Below are 15,951 nucleotides of genomic sequence, written 5' to 3' on the forward strand. Positions count from 1 at the left end.
TTACACCCCCCTCCTTGTTGGGTCACACCTGTCCCAATGCACACACATGAAACATTGGGAACTATGGGCCTGATTCAGACCCGGTCGCAAGCACTGTGCGCTTGCAACCAGGTTGATGGTGGGCGGTGCGCACGCGCGAGCCCTGGAGTGAGCGCAAAAAGCGCTTGCTCCGGGACTCACGACAAAAGGGGCGTGTTGATCGTCAGCTCGACCCCTTTTGTAGGCGTGGCCGGGGGTGGCTTCACAAACGGAGGTATTCCCAAGCGAACGCCTGCCGTTTGTGGGCGGCCCCACTGACATCACCAGTGATGTCAGTGAGAGAGCTTCCGGCTCTATTAGAGCCAGAAGCTCTCTGGGGCTTGCGGCCATGAGACCCTACCACAAGGGTCTTGTCGCAAGCCCGGTGGTCGGGATGGTCTTGACCATCGCGACCATCATCATGGCCACTCGCATAAGCTGTGGGTGGTAACCCACAGCTAGGCGAGCGGCCAAGAGGCCGCAACTTAAAAATAAACACCCACCCTGATTCAGAGCAAGCGCTCGCTTTTTGCGAGCGCCTCTGAATCAGGCCCTATGTCACTTATACATATCATAGCGGATTTTATTTAACTAAACTGCACAACCCATGCAGAGCATCCAGATTGGGGTTTCTCTTTGTCCCCACCTGCTGTGAGCGATAGAATCATGGCTACTTCTTACCAGCTCCCTATCAATGGGATAACAAGCTTGGTGGATTCTAGAAGGCAAGTAGCCTCCATAATTAGATGACTGGGGGCTTATAATATTTGGCGCTCTAACCCTGCAGGCGAAAACGCTAATCTAGAAAATGTTGAGCTGTTGGAGAAGAGAATTACCTGTACTAAAGAGCTTTTTGCATTTAACATATCATCCGATTAGATTGTATTATTAACAAAACTAGATCATTGTAGAAGTTTCCAGACATTTTCAAAACATTTAAAATTGAAGCGTCACATCCTTCAGTAATCATGAACGTAGCCTGTTATATTTTGACGTTGCTCTGCGACCAAAGCAGGAATGCTAAGTTTTTGGGGTGCATATAAAATTACTGTACATCAAAATGACTTGTCCATAATGTCACTGATACGTTTAGAGGGGGGCGAAGCAGAGGTAACTGAATAATGAGCGTAATTTACTATTGAAAAGGATGAACTTAAAATGAGCGTATGTCCACCAATTTACAGCGCTCAAAACACGTTCCAGAGTGCAACAATAGTATATACTTCTGGTTTACACAAGGCTCATATACACTTACAGTATGTCTCATTTGCATGTGCCCATGTTTGTAACCATGTCTTCTATATGCAAAAAGCACATTCTCTACTAGACAATGTTCGAAAAGATCCAATCACAAGTATTTAGCTAGTGACAGCAACCGTCATCAACATCCGCTGTTTGCACCCGACCAACCGTAAGTAGTAACATTTTCCCAGGCACGTATGTATGTATCTGTTCACAATTGAGCAAAAACCCAATTACTGTAGTTGGCCTACGTACAGTGGTGAATAAATCATTGGTGCCTCTGGGCATGGGCAGTGGAAGTTCACATCAGTCATGCTACACCGATTGGTGAAATACTCACCCAGCATCAGCCCCAGCGTGTGTGGGCAGCATTAGTCAGCTGACTGATATTTTACTATAGAGATTTTATATTTAATGACAGATTAGAGATGCAACTTTAATAGATTAAAATTAAACTAACTCAAAGATTGAAACTAAATCATACACTTCTCACGTCCAAGTCTACACTCATATAAATATCACATCCTATATCGTGGCTTCTCTATAAATTAGTAGTCAAGCACAAGTTGCTACAGCTCGTACATATCTCAGTCGAATCTCTAGTTGCAGTGGAATGGGTATAATTGTGCGTCAAGGGGACATTTGCACATGGGCTAAGCGGAGTGAGGGCATGTCAGTGGTGTATAGACTTAACTGCTGGCTACGCCGAGTTGTGTGCATTCAGGTATAGGGCTGGTAATGGTGATGGTTATTAAAACAAGCGGATGCACAGATTCATACAACTCAGTTTGCATGCGAATACCTGCATTTGGTTTCATGGACGCAATGTGGAAGCAATTGCAGACAACTTTAGTGCAACACGGCATGAGCCCTAGAATGTTTAACAAAATCTCCCCAATATGTCTATAAGTTCCCGTAGACTAATTTATATAAAAAAACAACACAAATGCAATTTTTTACATGTACTTTCGAGAAAAAAAAGGGGGGGTGCATATACAAGGTTGCATAGTTCAACTCATTTACTCATTGTTTTCTGGGTGGCCTCTCTGCTCAGTAGGTTCTGACGAGTGTTAAGATCAGGTCTTAGTAATATAATATAGCATTTGGGAATGAAGATACATCCTGCAATCCCAGCAGAGGAGGACAGGATTCCAAAAACCTCAGAGACCACCATGAGCTTGCCGTGAGTGCTGAGATAAGCGGGGACGAAGGAGATCCAGACACTTAAGAAGATCAGCATGGAGAAGGTGATCCACTTGGCCTCGTTGAAGCTGTCCGGTAATTTTCTGGCTAGGAACGCTACCAGAAAACTGATACAGGCAAGAAACGCCATGTATCCCAGCATGCACCACAGCATGGTGTCCGAACATTCATTGCATTGAAAGATGATGACTCCAGTTTTGATCTTGATGTTTCGCTCTGGGAAGGGAGGACAATGGAACATCCAGGAGATACAGATGAAGACCTGGACAGATGTGCAAATAGAGATGGTTGAAGCTGGAACCAATGGTCCGAGCCATTTTCTCATGTTGCTTCCTGGTTTGGTAGCTCTAAATGCGATGACCACCATGATTGTCTTGGCCAGGACACATGAAATGCTGAGAACAAAGATGACACCAAATGCTCCCTGGCGAACACGACAGGTTAATTTTTGAGGCTCCCCAATAAAAAGTAGTGAGCATGCGAAACTCAAGGACAAGGAGGCCAGTAGGACATAGGTAAGTTCGCGGTTGTTGGCTTTGACTATGGCTGTGTCTTTGTATTTAATAAACACACATAGTATGCTGATAGAGGTGAAGGTGCAGAAGATGACAGTTGCTGTCAGGGTAAATCCAAGAGGTTCCCAGTAGGACAAGAACTCAACAGCTTTAGGGATGCACATGGTTTGGTTTTCGTTAGGCCACATTTCATCTGAGCATGGAATACAGTTACTAGAGTCTGGAAAGCAAGTAGAATATTTAGAGCATCACTTTCAGTAATGTATAAAGAAAATATACATCAGTTTTCTGAAAAATATTGAAGGTCACCTTTGGGAATTTAGTAACAGATTTAAAGTAGAACATTGTAGAAGAAATTACATGTTAACATTATAAAGTCGTGTCTATTGGCATCAGAGGGTAATGCAAATTAATCAAAGATTTAACATCACTTTATCATTATTTTGAGAATCATTTTAGATTTTTAAAACAAGGGTTTGATGTAAAAACCTATGGGATAACCCACCATTTTCATCTAATTCCTTTTGAATATTTAGCCAAAAATTTCTGTATTCACCATTAAATTGAGCCTTAGGGATCTATTTAAGAAGGTTTCATCAGAGAAAGGACTTTTCTTACCTTCTCTCAATTTATAAAAAGGTTAAAAAATAGAAATCAGATACCCTGTTGAGCACCCGGTCAAAAAAACGTTGGTTTACTTGAGACCAGTAGCGCACGCAGGGGGTATTTCTGAGTGCCCAGAAACCCCCCCTGACAGACGAGATGATCGAGTTATTAAACCCCGCCCCCTCGCAGAAAAATACCGCGATTCGCCGGTCAATCGGGAGGAGACGGAGCCAATATAATGCAATTCCATTAGAATCGCATCATTTTGCCCAGCCCCTCCCGATTGACCTGTGAATCGTGGCATTTTGCAGCAAGTGGGAGGGGCCTAATGATAGTGCCAGTCCCATCCCCATCTCTACAACCCGCAGCTACTGCCAGGTAAGTGTGCGTGTAATGTATGTGTGTGTATGTGTAATGTGTGTCGTGCTTGTCGACTTTCTGGCTGCCCTTTCCAGGACGGATCAGCCAGATCGGCATAACAGGGGGGTGTGACCATCACAAGGGGGCATGGTAAACCAGGTTACTTGCATTTGTGGGCAGTACGGGGGGCGGGGCCACGCATCATTTTGGCCCCATTCCCGCTACACAATGCCGATATTACAGTCATTGTGAAGCAGGGGGCAGGGCCAAAATGACGTGATTCAGCTGCGGGGGTTACTCAGGTAAATGCGGGGGGGTGTCGGGGAAGATGGCGGCCGCCGGAAGGCTTGCCTGCCTTTCCTGGGAGGCCGGGAGTGGCACTCGATTTTCGGGAGGCTCCCGGCCAAATCGGGAGCGCAGGCAAGTATGATGTGTGTGTGTGTGTGCGCGCAGTTTATGTGTGACATATATATGCGTGTGCATAGCTATATATGTGTGTATTTATATATATATATATTATATATATATATATATATATATACACGTATATAGAAACCCCCCCTGAAAAATCCTGCATTTGCCCCTGGAGATGGCGTCACCCTGTCACCCTATGCTTGGCAATGGGGACCTGAGTGGCCGCAATGCCTTCATGTGATCCCCACCGGGTCATGCTACTGGCCATGCATGGGCATTTCACGGTAACCCTTCACCAGCAGTTTTAGGCTGCCAGTCAGGTAAAGAAAACTTGCTAAGGTGCAGGGATTGGTAAATTGTGTTACTGTAATTCCTGTATTGTATTGCAGATTTGAAGGCCTGATTCAGAGGTGGATGCTGACCAGTAGCTGCTGCGACTTTTGTTGCAGCCTCTACGGTGAAATGATGCTAATGTTGCAGCCAATGGGATGTTTATAGAAAAGCCCACCGGATGCAGCTCTAATCTGGTACACCATTGAGCGGACATCGAACATTAGAGCAACCCTATGGTTTCTCACAATATCCGATGGTATTTTGCAGCCAGTGTCAGTGGAGCTGCGTCTTCCGACGCAGTCCCTGTCACCGATGCACCGCCGGCATGCATGCTGATGACATCGAAGTTGCAGAGCTGCCCGAATTGTCCTATGGAGGACGCTCTGGGCAGTGCTGTACTTCCCAGTGCTGGTGGCCCCGCCCCACAGGTGTGACATCATAATGTCACATGGTCAGGGGGTGGGGCCAGCACAGGGACACCACTGGAACACAGGTAGAATGCAAACAAATAAAAACTGCATGTAATAATATAGAAAGTAACTTTGTTATCTGCATAGCTTTCCCTATATTAATGTATGGGAAAGTGAACTGTGCACTAATTAGGGGCAACTCTGGAATACTGTAATATGAGATTTCTCCATGGTAACCTCTTCTCTGTATTAAACAAAGCAATGAAAAGCCCCTTGGTCACGGGAAGTAAGTGATAAAGGGCTTTATTCAGCTGTATGAGTAGACCCTTATGTATTACCGTGTTCAGAAACCATGTTCGTCGTTCATAGTGTTTTTGCATTAAATTGTACTTATGTTTTAACATAGAAATGTATGCGGACCCCCGTGTTTTAGTTTTGGTTTTGGATCTGGATTCATCTTCGTGGTTTTGGTTTTGCAAAACCACCCTCTAATGTTTTGGTTTTGGATCTGGGTTTTACAAGCACAAAAAAAAAATTATATAAAAAGTTTTTGTAAAAACAGCTTAATTCATGCAATTTTTACAATACAAAACCTGAAATTTGGATTTAAAAATCAGAATTCCGAACCGCGAGAAGATCAGAACCGCGACTCGGATCTGTCTGGATCTTCTCAGGAGATCATAACTGCGTCTTGGATCTGTCCAGATTCATGAAATTCGTGTGGATTTGGATTTCTGGAGAACTGAACCTCACATCTCTAGTTTAACATCATGTGTTTTGTTTTTATGCATGAAGTAATCTCATTTATTTTTTTTATTTTTCTCTTTGTGGACGAACTTTACCTACGTGGTCGGATATTTCACCCTCTGAACAAGGAACACAGTCAAAGCAGCATACGGGTTGTCCATTCTGTGCGGCCTTCCGGAATCCCGGAGAGCAACTGTCACTGCACACGGATCGGGGGATCTGGAGACGGAAAGCAGATGTACCATTTAATATGGCACGATAGCCCATTTAAATGACAACGACCATGTTCTGAGGTCATAGTAAGGTTTTTTTTTCCTTTTATTTTTTTACTCACACATGGAGGTCATCATACCTCTCGGTCTCCAGTGATCCACCTAATGGCAGTGACATTTATGTTCAGCTCATTTTCTTCAGACTCGCGCCTATTGTAGCGTCCAACAGTTACAAACTTAATAGTTCCATCTGCGTTCCGCTGCCAATTCAGAAGATCGTAGTCGGTGGGCGGGTTACCATTGGAATCAAAGTATATTTCTTCTCCCATCCGATTCTTGAAACTGATTTTTTTTATATAGTGAACAAGCTGCAAAATATTAACAATAATCTTAAGTACAGTATCACTAACTCTTGGTATAGTCGTAGTTTGATAATTAGAAAACCAGAACTCGAAGAGTCACCGAGGACTTATAGTGAGTTTGTCCAGGGCAAAAAAACACCTTTCGAGCTATGATAAGATCAGGGTTATATGCTACTGGGGAAGCTGAGTGTGGTACTCAGTGAAACGCGTAAAGCCTGGGCACTTTACCAGACTCCATTTACTACTACTCTGGACCACATAGCTGCAGATACCTCCATCAGCCCAATACCATCTGCAAAACATCTTGCTTAAAGGCCTGTATGGATCCACCATTCCATCAATTGTGGTAACTTTTCCTGCTAAGGTTGAACCATGAGTAATTCATAATCTTCTCTAATTGACCCTCCATGGTCAGTATATTGACTTTTCCAATTTCCTCTGGGATCTTATTAGGTGGTTGGATTTTTACATTTTGAATATCCATGTCAGTATGTGTATATATATATATAAATAAATATATATATATATATATATACACTGCTTTTGACACTATGAACCACCCTCTCCTGAAAATCCTTCACTCCCTTGGTCTGCATGACACTGCCCTCTCCTGGCTGTCCTCCTACCTCACTGATCGTTTCTTCTCTGTCTTCTCTCATGACTCCTCTTCCCCCCCATTTTCATGTACAGTACGTATTCCCGAAGGTTCTGTTCTTGGACCTCTCCTATTCTCCCTCCATATGTCCTCTCTAGATGAACTCATCAGCTCTTTTTACCTCCAGTATAATCTATGTCGGTGACACTCAGATCTACCTTTCCCCTGACCTCTTCCACTCTCTTCTCACTCGCATCTCCAACTGTTTCTCTGCTATCTCTTCCTGGATGTCCCAGCACTTTCTTAAACTTAATACATCTAAGACTGAGCTGATCGTTTTCCCACATTCCCGCATAACTTCACTTCCCACAATCTCATTATCAGATGATGGCACAACTATCTCCTCTAGCCCCACATTGTCTTGGAGTTATCTTGCACCCATCCCGCTCCTTCAAATTACCCATTCAGCACCTTTCACAGTCCTGCCGTTTCCATCTCAAAAAATGTTCCAAGATCAGACTCTTTCTCACCCAGGATGCTACTAAAACCCTCATCCACTCACTGGTCATCTCCAGATTGGACTACTGTAACCTCCTCACCATTCTCACCAGTGCTCACCATTGAAGTCAATGGTGGGAATCGTTCATTGCATGAGAGAGACGGAGGATTTCTAAGTGAAATGCCGCGGCTGAGCTGTCATTTGGGAAGTACCATCCTTAGGGGATGGTACTTATGCCTGTGGGTTGGGACTTTCCGTTTTTGGTTTTAGGAAGACCTGGATGCCTACATGGAGAAGAGGACATGTACAGGGATTGTAGGTGAGTATGTGTGAGTGTAATACAGTTCTACTTTCACGGTGTGTGTGTCTTGTGTTTATTTTAATATTTATATTGCAGGTGAACTAGAGGTACCATCGGGTCCTTAATGCCCCGCATGCTGGTACTTGTGGTTCTACAAGTACCAGCATGCGGGGGAGGCTTGCTGAGACCTCTAGTGTTCTTAGCCGGCACATCTCTCATCCTAACCCTCTGTCCCATGCTTACTACTGTCTACCCCATCTGTGTCACCTCTGTCTGTATGCCCCTCCCCGTTAGAATGTGAACTCTCATCAGCAGGGCCCTCCTCCCCCATGTGCTTTTCCTTTTCTTACTTATACTGTTATCTGCTCCATACTCACTCCTTACACAGCACCTAACCCGTGACTTCTCCCCCCTGTCACTGTTACAGCAATGTTTATATACCATGTACTTGTCCTGTAATGTCTTATACTGTAAGTCACTGTTCTCTTGCTCTGTTCAACTGTTTATGTACTGTGTAAGGTGCTGTGGAACCCCGGCGGTGCCATATAAATAAAGGATAATAATAATAAGTGTTTAACAGTATGTTTTCACAATTCTTAAATGTCGCCAGCTGGGTCCTCTATGCACCACTACAGGACCTACTAGCACTCGTGGTCACAAGGGCAATCAGCCAACCTGTAGAACCCTGAGAAGTTGTCACTGGCAGAGACTTTGCACTAGTGGTCCGAAGTGCTGGTCCCAAAAACAATCAAAATTAACTAACAGGGCATAACTGAAGATACCCAGGTGTCAATTTGATTTATGTTCATTTGTTACTTAGGCCTCTAGACTAATATTGTTCCACTGTCCAGTAAGATTGTCTGGAACCCACCAACTGCATGATGCCCCATGGCACCTGAGAAGAGGTGGGATTTTCAAGGACATGCTATCCAATAAACTTGCTCCAAGTAAATTATGTAATGACTGGTCTACTGAGGCTATTCCCCTGTATGAACCAACCTGGGAATAAAGGCAATCCTCACCCCCAGAAGCTCGATTTCTCTTGCCTGGGCAGACCAGACTAAGGGTAATGGCTCTTACAGGACTGTCCAGAGAATCGTTCTTAATACTGTAATCATGGAAGGTCACTGTGAGCTAAAAGCATGTGGATGTTGGACTTGGTCCCTGTCTTGACACAGAGGAGCAGAAGATCATGGCTCTAGAACTGGCCGGGTCAATGCTATCAAGGGACCGTGACTTTAGCTAATTTTAGACAGGGTTATTTGCTAGGATTGGTACTGTGGACTCGATTCAGACCCGCTCGCTTGATGCGTTTGCTCGCTAGATGCGTATGCAAATGCTGCAAGGCAGGCGATCGCACGGCAAGGCATTAGCACACCCTCTATGTCTTGGCGTGCGATCGCTCTGTGTATTCAGATGCCCACCAGCCTGTCTTAAGACGCCCACCTGCGCACAACATCTCCAGGAAGTGTATGCAACCATCGGTAACATCGAGTACCATCGGATGCATACGCAGCGCTTGTGGTTGACCATACCCTACCGCAAGCACTGCGAGCGCTTCAGTGTAAAATTCAGCCAAGTGACGCGTACTATGATGCTGCATCTTAATTACGCCTCTGAAATGGCGTTAAGATGCTCAGGCACGCCTGCGTTCGCACCTCCACTCCCCCTGTGTCTAGAGGCCAGCCCTTGTCACCACCCACAAACGGCCTCTCCTGTCACTCATTCAGCCAGGCTGTCTATGCGCAGTGAGCGAACGCTTCCCGATCGCTTGGACTGGTTTGCACATGCTCACTGCGATGCGTAAGCATGCGCAGAATGCAAACATCGGCTGGCTGCATGTGAATGCTTCTTATCGAGTGGGTCTGAATCAGGCCCTGTGGCCCAATAGTACTTGTTCCTGTAAATTGTTATTATCCTGTTTGTTGTGTTTGACAATAAAGTCCATTTATTTAAGCCCACAAATTACCATCATAGGCACCGAGTGCCTTCAGCTAGAATGTAAGTCTGCCTTGGGCTGACCAGCTTGCGCTGAGTAGGAAATAGGGCTAAAGCAAATTGAGTGTCTTCATAAGAGCGTACACACAGTTCCTAAAACAGGACAGAGGGCCTCATTCAGAGGCGGTCGTTAGATGCAAGCGGTCGCTCTGAAACAGGGCGGCTGCTTGCATCCTGAACGGCCGCCTCCATGTCGGTCGTTAGGCTGTGGGTTACCACCCACAGCTCTAACGACCGACAAGGGTGATGGTCGCGATGGTCCAGACCATCGCGACCATCGGGGCTTACGTCTCGTCAACCTTAAGCCCCAGGGAGCTTCCTGCTCTGATCGAGCAGGAAGCTCCCCATTGACATCACTGATGATGTCAGTGGGGCCGCCCCCAAACGGCAAGCATTCCTACTGGAATGCCTCCGTTTGGCCAGGCACACCCCGGCCCGCCCAGCAAACGGGGCGAGCTGTCACTCAACATTGACAGCTCGCCCCATCTGCAACGAGACCCCTAACGACGGAGCACCCGTCGTTAGCCGGGTCTCGCGCATGCGCACAACGGAGCCGGCTCCATCGTGCGCAAGCGCTGTGGGGCAACATCGAGTCGGTCGTGAGCGCTCAGTGCTCATGACCGACTCTGAATGAGCTCCAGAATCACAATAGCCTCCCTGTAGGTGAGTTACACCAACATGTTATATTATATTCACAACATGTAGATCTCCTACAGTGCAAGAATTCATTGAGTGTTTCACCACCTTCCATGAACCATTCACGTGTAAGCACTTGTGGACACCATAAATGATGGAAAGTCTGGGGACCAGTACATACAATAGAATATATGAAACAAAAGTATTAAGGGATATTTATCAATTATTGGGTATTAGGCATGATAATTAGAATGTGTTATAGTCGCTAATGCTTTTACTTTATTTCCTGGTCCAGAGGTCAGTGCACCAGACCATGTGCCAGCGGCCATTGCCTTCGAGTCCCTCTACCAGTAAATTGTGCAGAATGTAGACCATAGGCTACAATGGCTTCACATTCTGGTGCTTGGCAAAGTCAACACTTTAGTGACCCCCCCCCCCATACGAAACCTATGGGGGCTGCTCTTGCAGTCGAAAACGGAACCGCAGCACAGATCTCCTCCCTAGACACATCTCGGGGATGCTTAATACAAATATGTTATATAAATATGTCCCAAAAACTCTAAATTATATACCATAGGTAGGGGTGTGCGAGCGGGGTGTCGCCTAGGGCGCAGGGGCCTGGGTGCGGCACCATCGCTGCCCCCGCGGCCTCTGCACCTAGCTAGCACCCTGTGTCCAGTATCGCTGCTGCAGTACTGCACAATAGGAATGTTATCTTTAAATACTTTGGACCTCATTCAGAGTCTCTCGCAAGCGGCCGCTTGCTCGCATCCAGCGTATGCAAATTTTTCAAAGTGATGCCATGGGAAGAGATCGCTAGCCAAGGCATAAGCACACCCACTTTGGCTGTGCGAGCGATCGCTCTGTTTATGCTGACACCCATTAGCCTATGTAGAGACGCCCACTAGCGCACGTCATCTCCAGGAAGTGTATTAAAACATTGGTACATCGAGCACCATCGGTAGCGATCGCAGCGCTTGTGGCTGCCTTACCCTGCCGCAAGCACTGCGAGGACTTCAGTGTAAAAAACAAGCATGTGACGTGTACTATGACGCTGCCTGTTAATTATGCACGCCTTAAAAACGGTGTTGAAACACTCAGGCACGCCTGCGTTCGCTCCTCCACTCCCCCGTTATTAGTGTCCTGCCCCTGTTACCACCCACAAATGGCCTCTCCTGTCACTCATTTCACTGGACTGCCTTTGCTGGGAGAGCGAGCGGGCTGTGCTCGCACAGAGTAGTTCACGCACGCGCAGATCGAAGCATGCGCATTCGCAAACCATCGGGCCGCTTGCGAGCGCACAGTGCTTGCGAGAGACTCTGAATGAGGTCCTTTGTTTCTTAATGTGTGATAAATGGCCTTAGATTCAAGAGGAAAAGTATCTACTGTACCTGCCAAGGTGTTATGGTCCTTTGTACTCCACATTCTCCACGCTGAGCGTTAATTTGTCCAGGGACGCAGGAAAGGATAAGTTCGTGTAGGGCATAGGCCACTGCATATATTGCATTATACACCAAATATGGTATCTTAAAGTCAAATTCATCATACTCATAATCATAGCTTCTGAACCTGGTCAGTACCTCTTCCCCTGTGCACCAGGGGGTGCTGTCTTTGGCAGCGGTGCTTTTGTTTGGCCAACGACACGGCAGAACTCTTTCCCAGAAAGTCTCGATGAAGATGTCCTGGGGAAGGAAGTGGGACGGACGAATAGATAGGAGATATTCCTTCAACCCTGGGATTCCTGTGTCATGCAAAGCGAATACCAGTGTCCCCATCACTGTATTACTATACTTCTTAACACTAAGCAAGGGCGAGTTTGACCATGATTGGACACCCAGCCAGATACGTTCAGATTCCTTTCTCTCTAACAGCAAATCCATCAGTGGGTGGATAAAGGGGTCACTAGAAAAGATTACAACAACCTTGGCCGACGACTGGATGACCAGATTTGCGATATAGTTCAACTTTTCCAGGGAGGTCGTTCGTCCAAACGTTTCATGATAAGCAAGGCACACGCCCAACTTCTGGAGCTCATCTATGAGAGCCTGAGATCCCATAATCCCATAGTCTTCATCGAGAGAGAGCAGACCAAGCCAGTTCCATCCCATGTAGGCAATAAGTTTTGCGAGGGCCCGGGCCTGGTTGTCATCACTGGGGATTGTACGGAAGAAGGTTGGATACAGGTGGCGGTTACTCAGAGAGGCTACAGATGAGCTATAGCTAAGCTACAAGGGAAATATAAACAGGAATATAATATGGCTCTGTGAAATGAATAAAGCATAAAAAAGGAGGGAAAAATATATTTGTAAGTGTAATTCCCATCTGACCGCATACTCTCAAGTAGTATTTCAAAAGAAAGGGAGGGCAACAAAGTATATAGGAAGTATGTATATACTAGAGATGTGCGCGGACCCCCGTGTTTTGGTTTTGGATCTGGATTCAACTTTGTGCTGTGGTTGTGATTTTGGATAAAAATCGATTAAAAATTGATAAAAACAGCTAAAATGTCCAAATCCAAAACCAGCGTTTGGTTTTTAAATACAAGTTCCGAACCGGCAACAGATCCGAACTGGGACTCGGGGCCCGATTCAGACCTGGACGCTAAGAAGAGTTCGCTTGTAGCTGCCGATTGTTCGCATTGTGCAAATGCGTATGTGAATGCAGGCGTGCCTAATGGAAATAACGCCGTTTCAGCGTTTACCTCAAGCGCTGTGTTCCCTTTCGACGGTACCCGATGTACTGATGGTTGCATACACAACCTGGAGATGACGTGCGCTAGTGGGCACCTTAAGACACGCCGGTGGGCGTCTGCAGACACAGAGCCTAATTCAGACCTGTTCACGAGCGCTGAGCGCTCGCAGGCGGGTCGATGTTGGCCAAGTGCGCATGTGCACGATGGAGGCGGCTCCTTCGTGCGCATGCGCGAGACCCGAATAACGACGGCCAAGCCATCGCTATGGGTCTCGCACCAAAGGGGGCATGCTGTCGTTGGTGAGTGACAGCACGCCCCCTTTGGTGGGCGTGCTGGGGGCATGGCTGCCCAGACAGAGGCGTTCCCATTGGAACGCCTACCGTCTGGGGCCGGCCCCACTGACATCACAAGTGATGTCAGTGGGAGTGCTTTTGGCTCTTATAGAGCCAAAAGCACTCCAGGGCTTGCGGCAACGAGACCCTACCGCAAGGGTCTCGTCGCAAGCCCGATGGTCGCGATGGTCTTGACCATCACAACCATCTTTTTGGCCGCTCACTATAGCTGTGGGTGGTCACCCACAGCTATGCGAGCGGCCAGGAGGCCGCTCTAAAAACTAAAAGGGACGGCCCTGATTCAGAGCGAGCGCTCTGTCAGAGCGTCCGGCTCTGAATCAGGGCCACAGAGCGATTGCACGGCCAGACATAGCGGGCGTGCTTACGACTTGCCGTGCGATCGCCTGCCTTGCCGTCACTTTGCCGAATTTGCATATACTGCGAAAGTGCGTTCGCATCTAGCGGCCGGGTCTGAATCGAGCCCTCGTTTCAAACCGGGACACAAAAGTGAATCCGAACCTTCTACTCGGAACCCCTAAATTCGGATGTGTTCGTATTTCAGAAATCCGGACTCACACATCTCTAATGTATGTACAAATGTGAAAATGTGGAAGATACTGAATTACTGAGATCAAGGATCCAAGAAGTCACTTATAGCGTTACCTGGGGGTACATGTAGGATCTCAGCACATTAGCCATCGCTATGGAAATCGATGACATAGCATCTCCAATAATAGCAGTCGGAACTCTCCGGTTACACTGGTAGTTGGGAATTGGATAGTCCTCCCCTGTCAGAGTCCGGAATGTCCCCCATAGGGCTTGGCCAGTGTGAACGCACGTGTCAAAGATCTGGTATCCTAGAGATATATTTGGGAGAAGAGATTCCAGGGCGTTTATCTCCTTTATGGTATATACCATAGCCTGCACCCAGCTGTAGCTCATCGGGCTGTACCTAATGGAGGTAAATAAGAGTGAGACAAGCTGAGCAGAGATCGCATGAGTCCCCCCAAAAGACAGTGATTATGATCCAGATATATCTGCATTCATCCAGTTCAGTACAGGGAATATGTCCCTCCCCACGGAAACTCAGGGCCTGATTCAGCTTGGATGGAAGTTGCTAATACGCACGCAATCAGCCGATTGTTGGGCTCCTGCGCATGCGTATGCCTCGCAATGCACGTGCGCGAACCTGCCACTGCGATTGGGACTATGCAGTGACCACTCAGACCCATCACAGAGTGATTGACAGGAAGCGCCGTTTCTGGATGGTGACGGGGAGGTGGTCGGGGGAAACGCAGGCGTGCCAGTGCGTTCTAACGGCGTTGCAGCGGCATGCATAAATCATACACTGCGATGCCCTACGCAGCCTGAGGACTGATAGCGTGCGCTGATGTTTAGCAATTTCTGAGTAAGGTCTGACTCGATTGTACCAATGTTTTTGCAGTCTTGCTAAACATTATGGATGGGTGTAAGGTAAAGTGGGCGTCCTCATGTAGCGCAGAGGCGGCATAGTGATCACAATGGATTGACATACTATCGCGGTTGAACTTCTTGCGTAATCGCAACTGCAATCGCAATAGCCATCTTTGCTGAATCAGGCCCTCAGTTATAACCTACACAAAGGGATTGGGGAGGGTGAGGGGGTCTTGCTACATATGAGATAATATAGCTGTTTTTTTGTAGACACTTGGAAGAATACATACTGTATAAGGTATACACACTATTGGTCTGCTGTGTATTCCATTGGAAATGTAAACTGTGATAGATGCTATATAGAAAGGATGTCTTTTTATTTGCAGCGCACAGTAGAGGGTGTCCCTGTTTTAAGCTAATAAATAATAAAAATATATTCAGAAAATTCAGTGGATACTCATTAACCACCATAACGTGGTACAAAATGATACAGGAGAGCTGATCAGCCATGCATAAGTAAGGCACAAATGTATAATGTTATTGCTGAAATGTTTTTGCCTTTCGTATACACATGGTAAAAAAAGATTTAAAAAATACATTAAATGTAACAGACCATGGCCCTGATTCAGACCCACTCGCAAGTGGGCGTACGTACGTTCGGCGTACGTAAAAAAATATTTAAATTCAAGCACTCGCTCGTATTTTTATACGCAGCTAAAAATCCGCCCCAAACTCAGGCGACCCCTCCTCTAACTAACGAGCGTGCCAAATAGCGAGCGTACATCCCCGAAATGGCTTGAAGGGAACGCAAGCACAAGTACAAACCGGAAGTGGGCCTGTCAGATTCCGATGACCTGCTCGTTTTTTCTGCCTACCTCCCTCAATCGTATCATGCCAATCAATGTATCAATTAGCTTAATTGTTTGTTTTTTTTCAACACAATGCAGTAAACTTTAATCTTGTCCGTGTTTGTGTTTACTCGCAGAATACGTATGGCTGAAACCTTCGCTTTTATTGTTCAAAAGACATGTTAGCCCCAATTAAACAATTGTTCTATTTGTTT

The 15,951-nt window shown here is 46.4% G+C and overlaps 1 protein-coding gene across 1 annotated transcript; it reads right to left on the reverse strand.

Annotated features, from left to right (window-relative positions):
- Window positions 1-2,158: 2,158 nt before the first annotated feature.
- LOC148506850 (extracellular calcium-sensing receptor-like) lies at window positions 2,159-14,393 on the reverse strand. Its single transcript, XM_088446009.1, has 5 exons — window positions 14,139-14,393; window positions 11,843-12,676; window positions 6,201-6,428; window positions 5,944-6,067; window positions 2,159-3,198 (listed from the first exon to the last, which is right to left on the reverse strand). The coding sequence occupies exons 1-5, from the start codon at window positions 14,391-14,393 to the stop codon at window positions 2,276-2,278; spliced, it is 2,364 nt and encodes a 787-aa protein (XP_088302135.1). The 3' UTR covers window positions 2,159-2,275.
- Between the last annotated feature and the right edge of the window lie 1,558 nt (window positions 14,394-15,951).

This window comes from Taudactylus pleione, unplaced genomic scaffold (assembly GCF_031769625.1).
Source record: "Taudactylus pleione unplaced genomic scaffold, aTauple2 ptg000393l, whole genome shotgun sequence".
NCBI classification, from domain to species: Eukaryota; Metazoa; Chordata; class Amphibia; order Anura; family Myobatrachidae; genus Taudactylus; species Taudactylus pleione.

Excerpts from the sequence above, each read along its gene's own strand:
- LOC148506850 (XM_088446009.1), bottom strand. The coding sequence starts at position 14,393 with ATGGTATATACCATAAAGGAGATAAACGCCCTGGAATCTCTTCTCCCA. Across the intron at positions 12,677-14,138 it reads GATCCTACATGTACCCCCAG|CTTAGCTATAGCTCATCTGT; the intron begins GTAACGCTATAA and ends TTTCCCTTGTAG. Across the intron at positions 6,068-6,200 it reads GGATCACTGGAGACCGAGAG|ATCCCCCGATCCGTGTGCAG; the intron begins GTATGATGACCT and ends TTCCGTCTCCAG.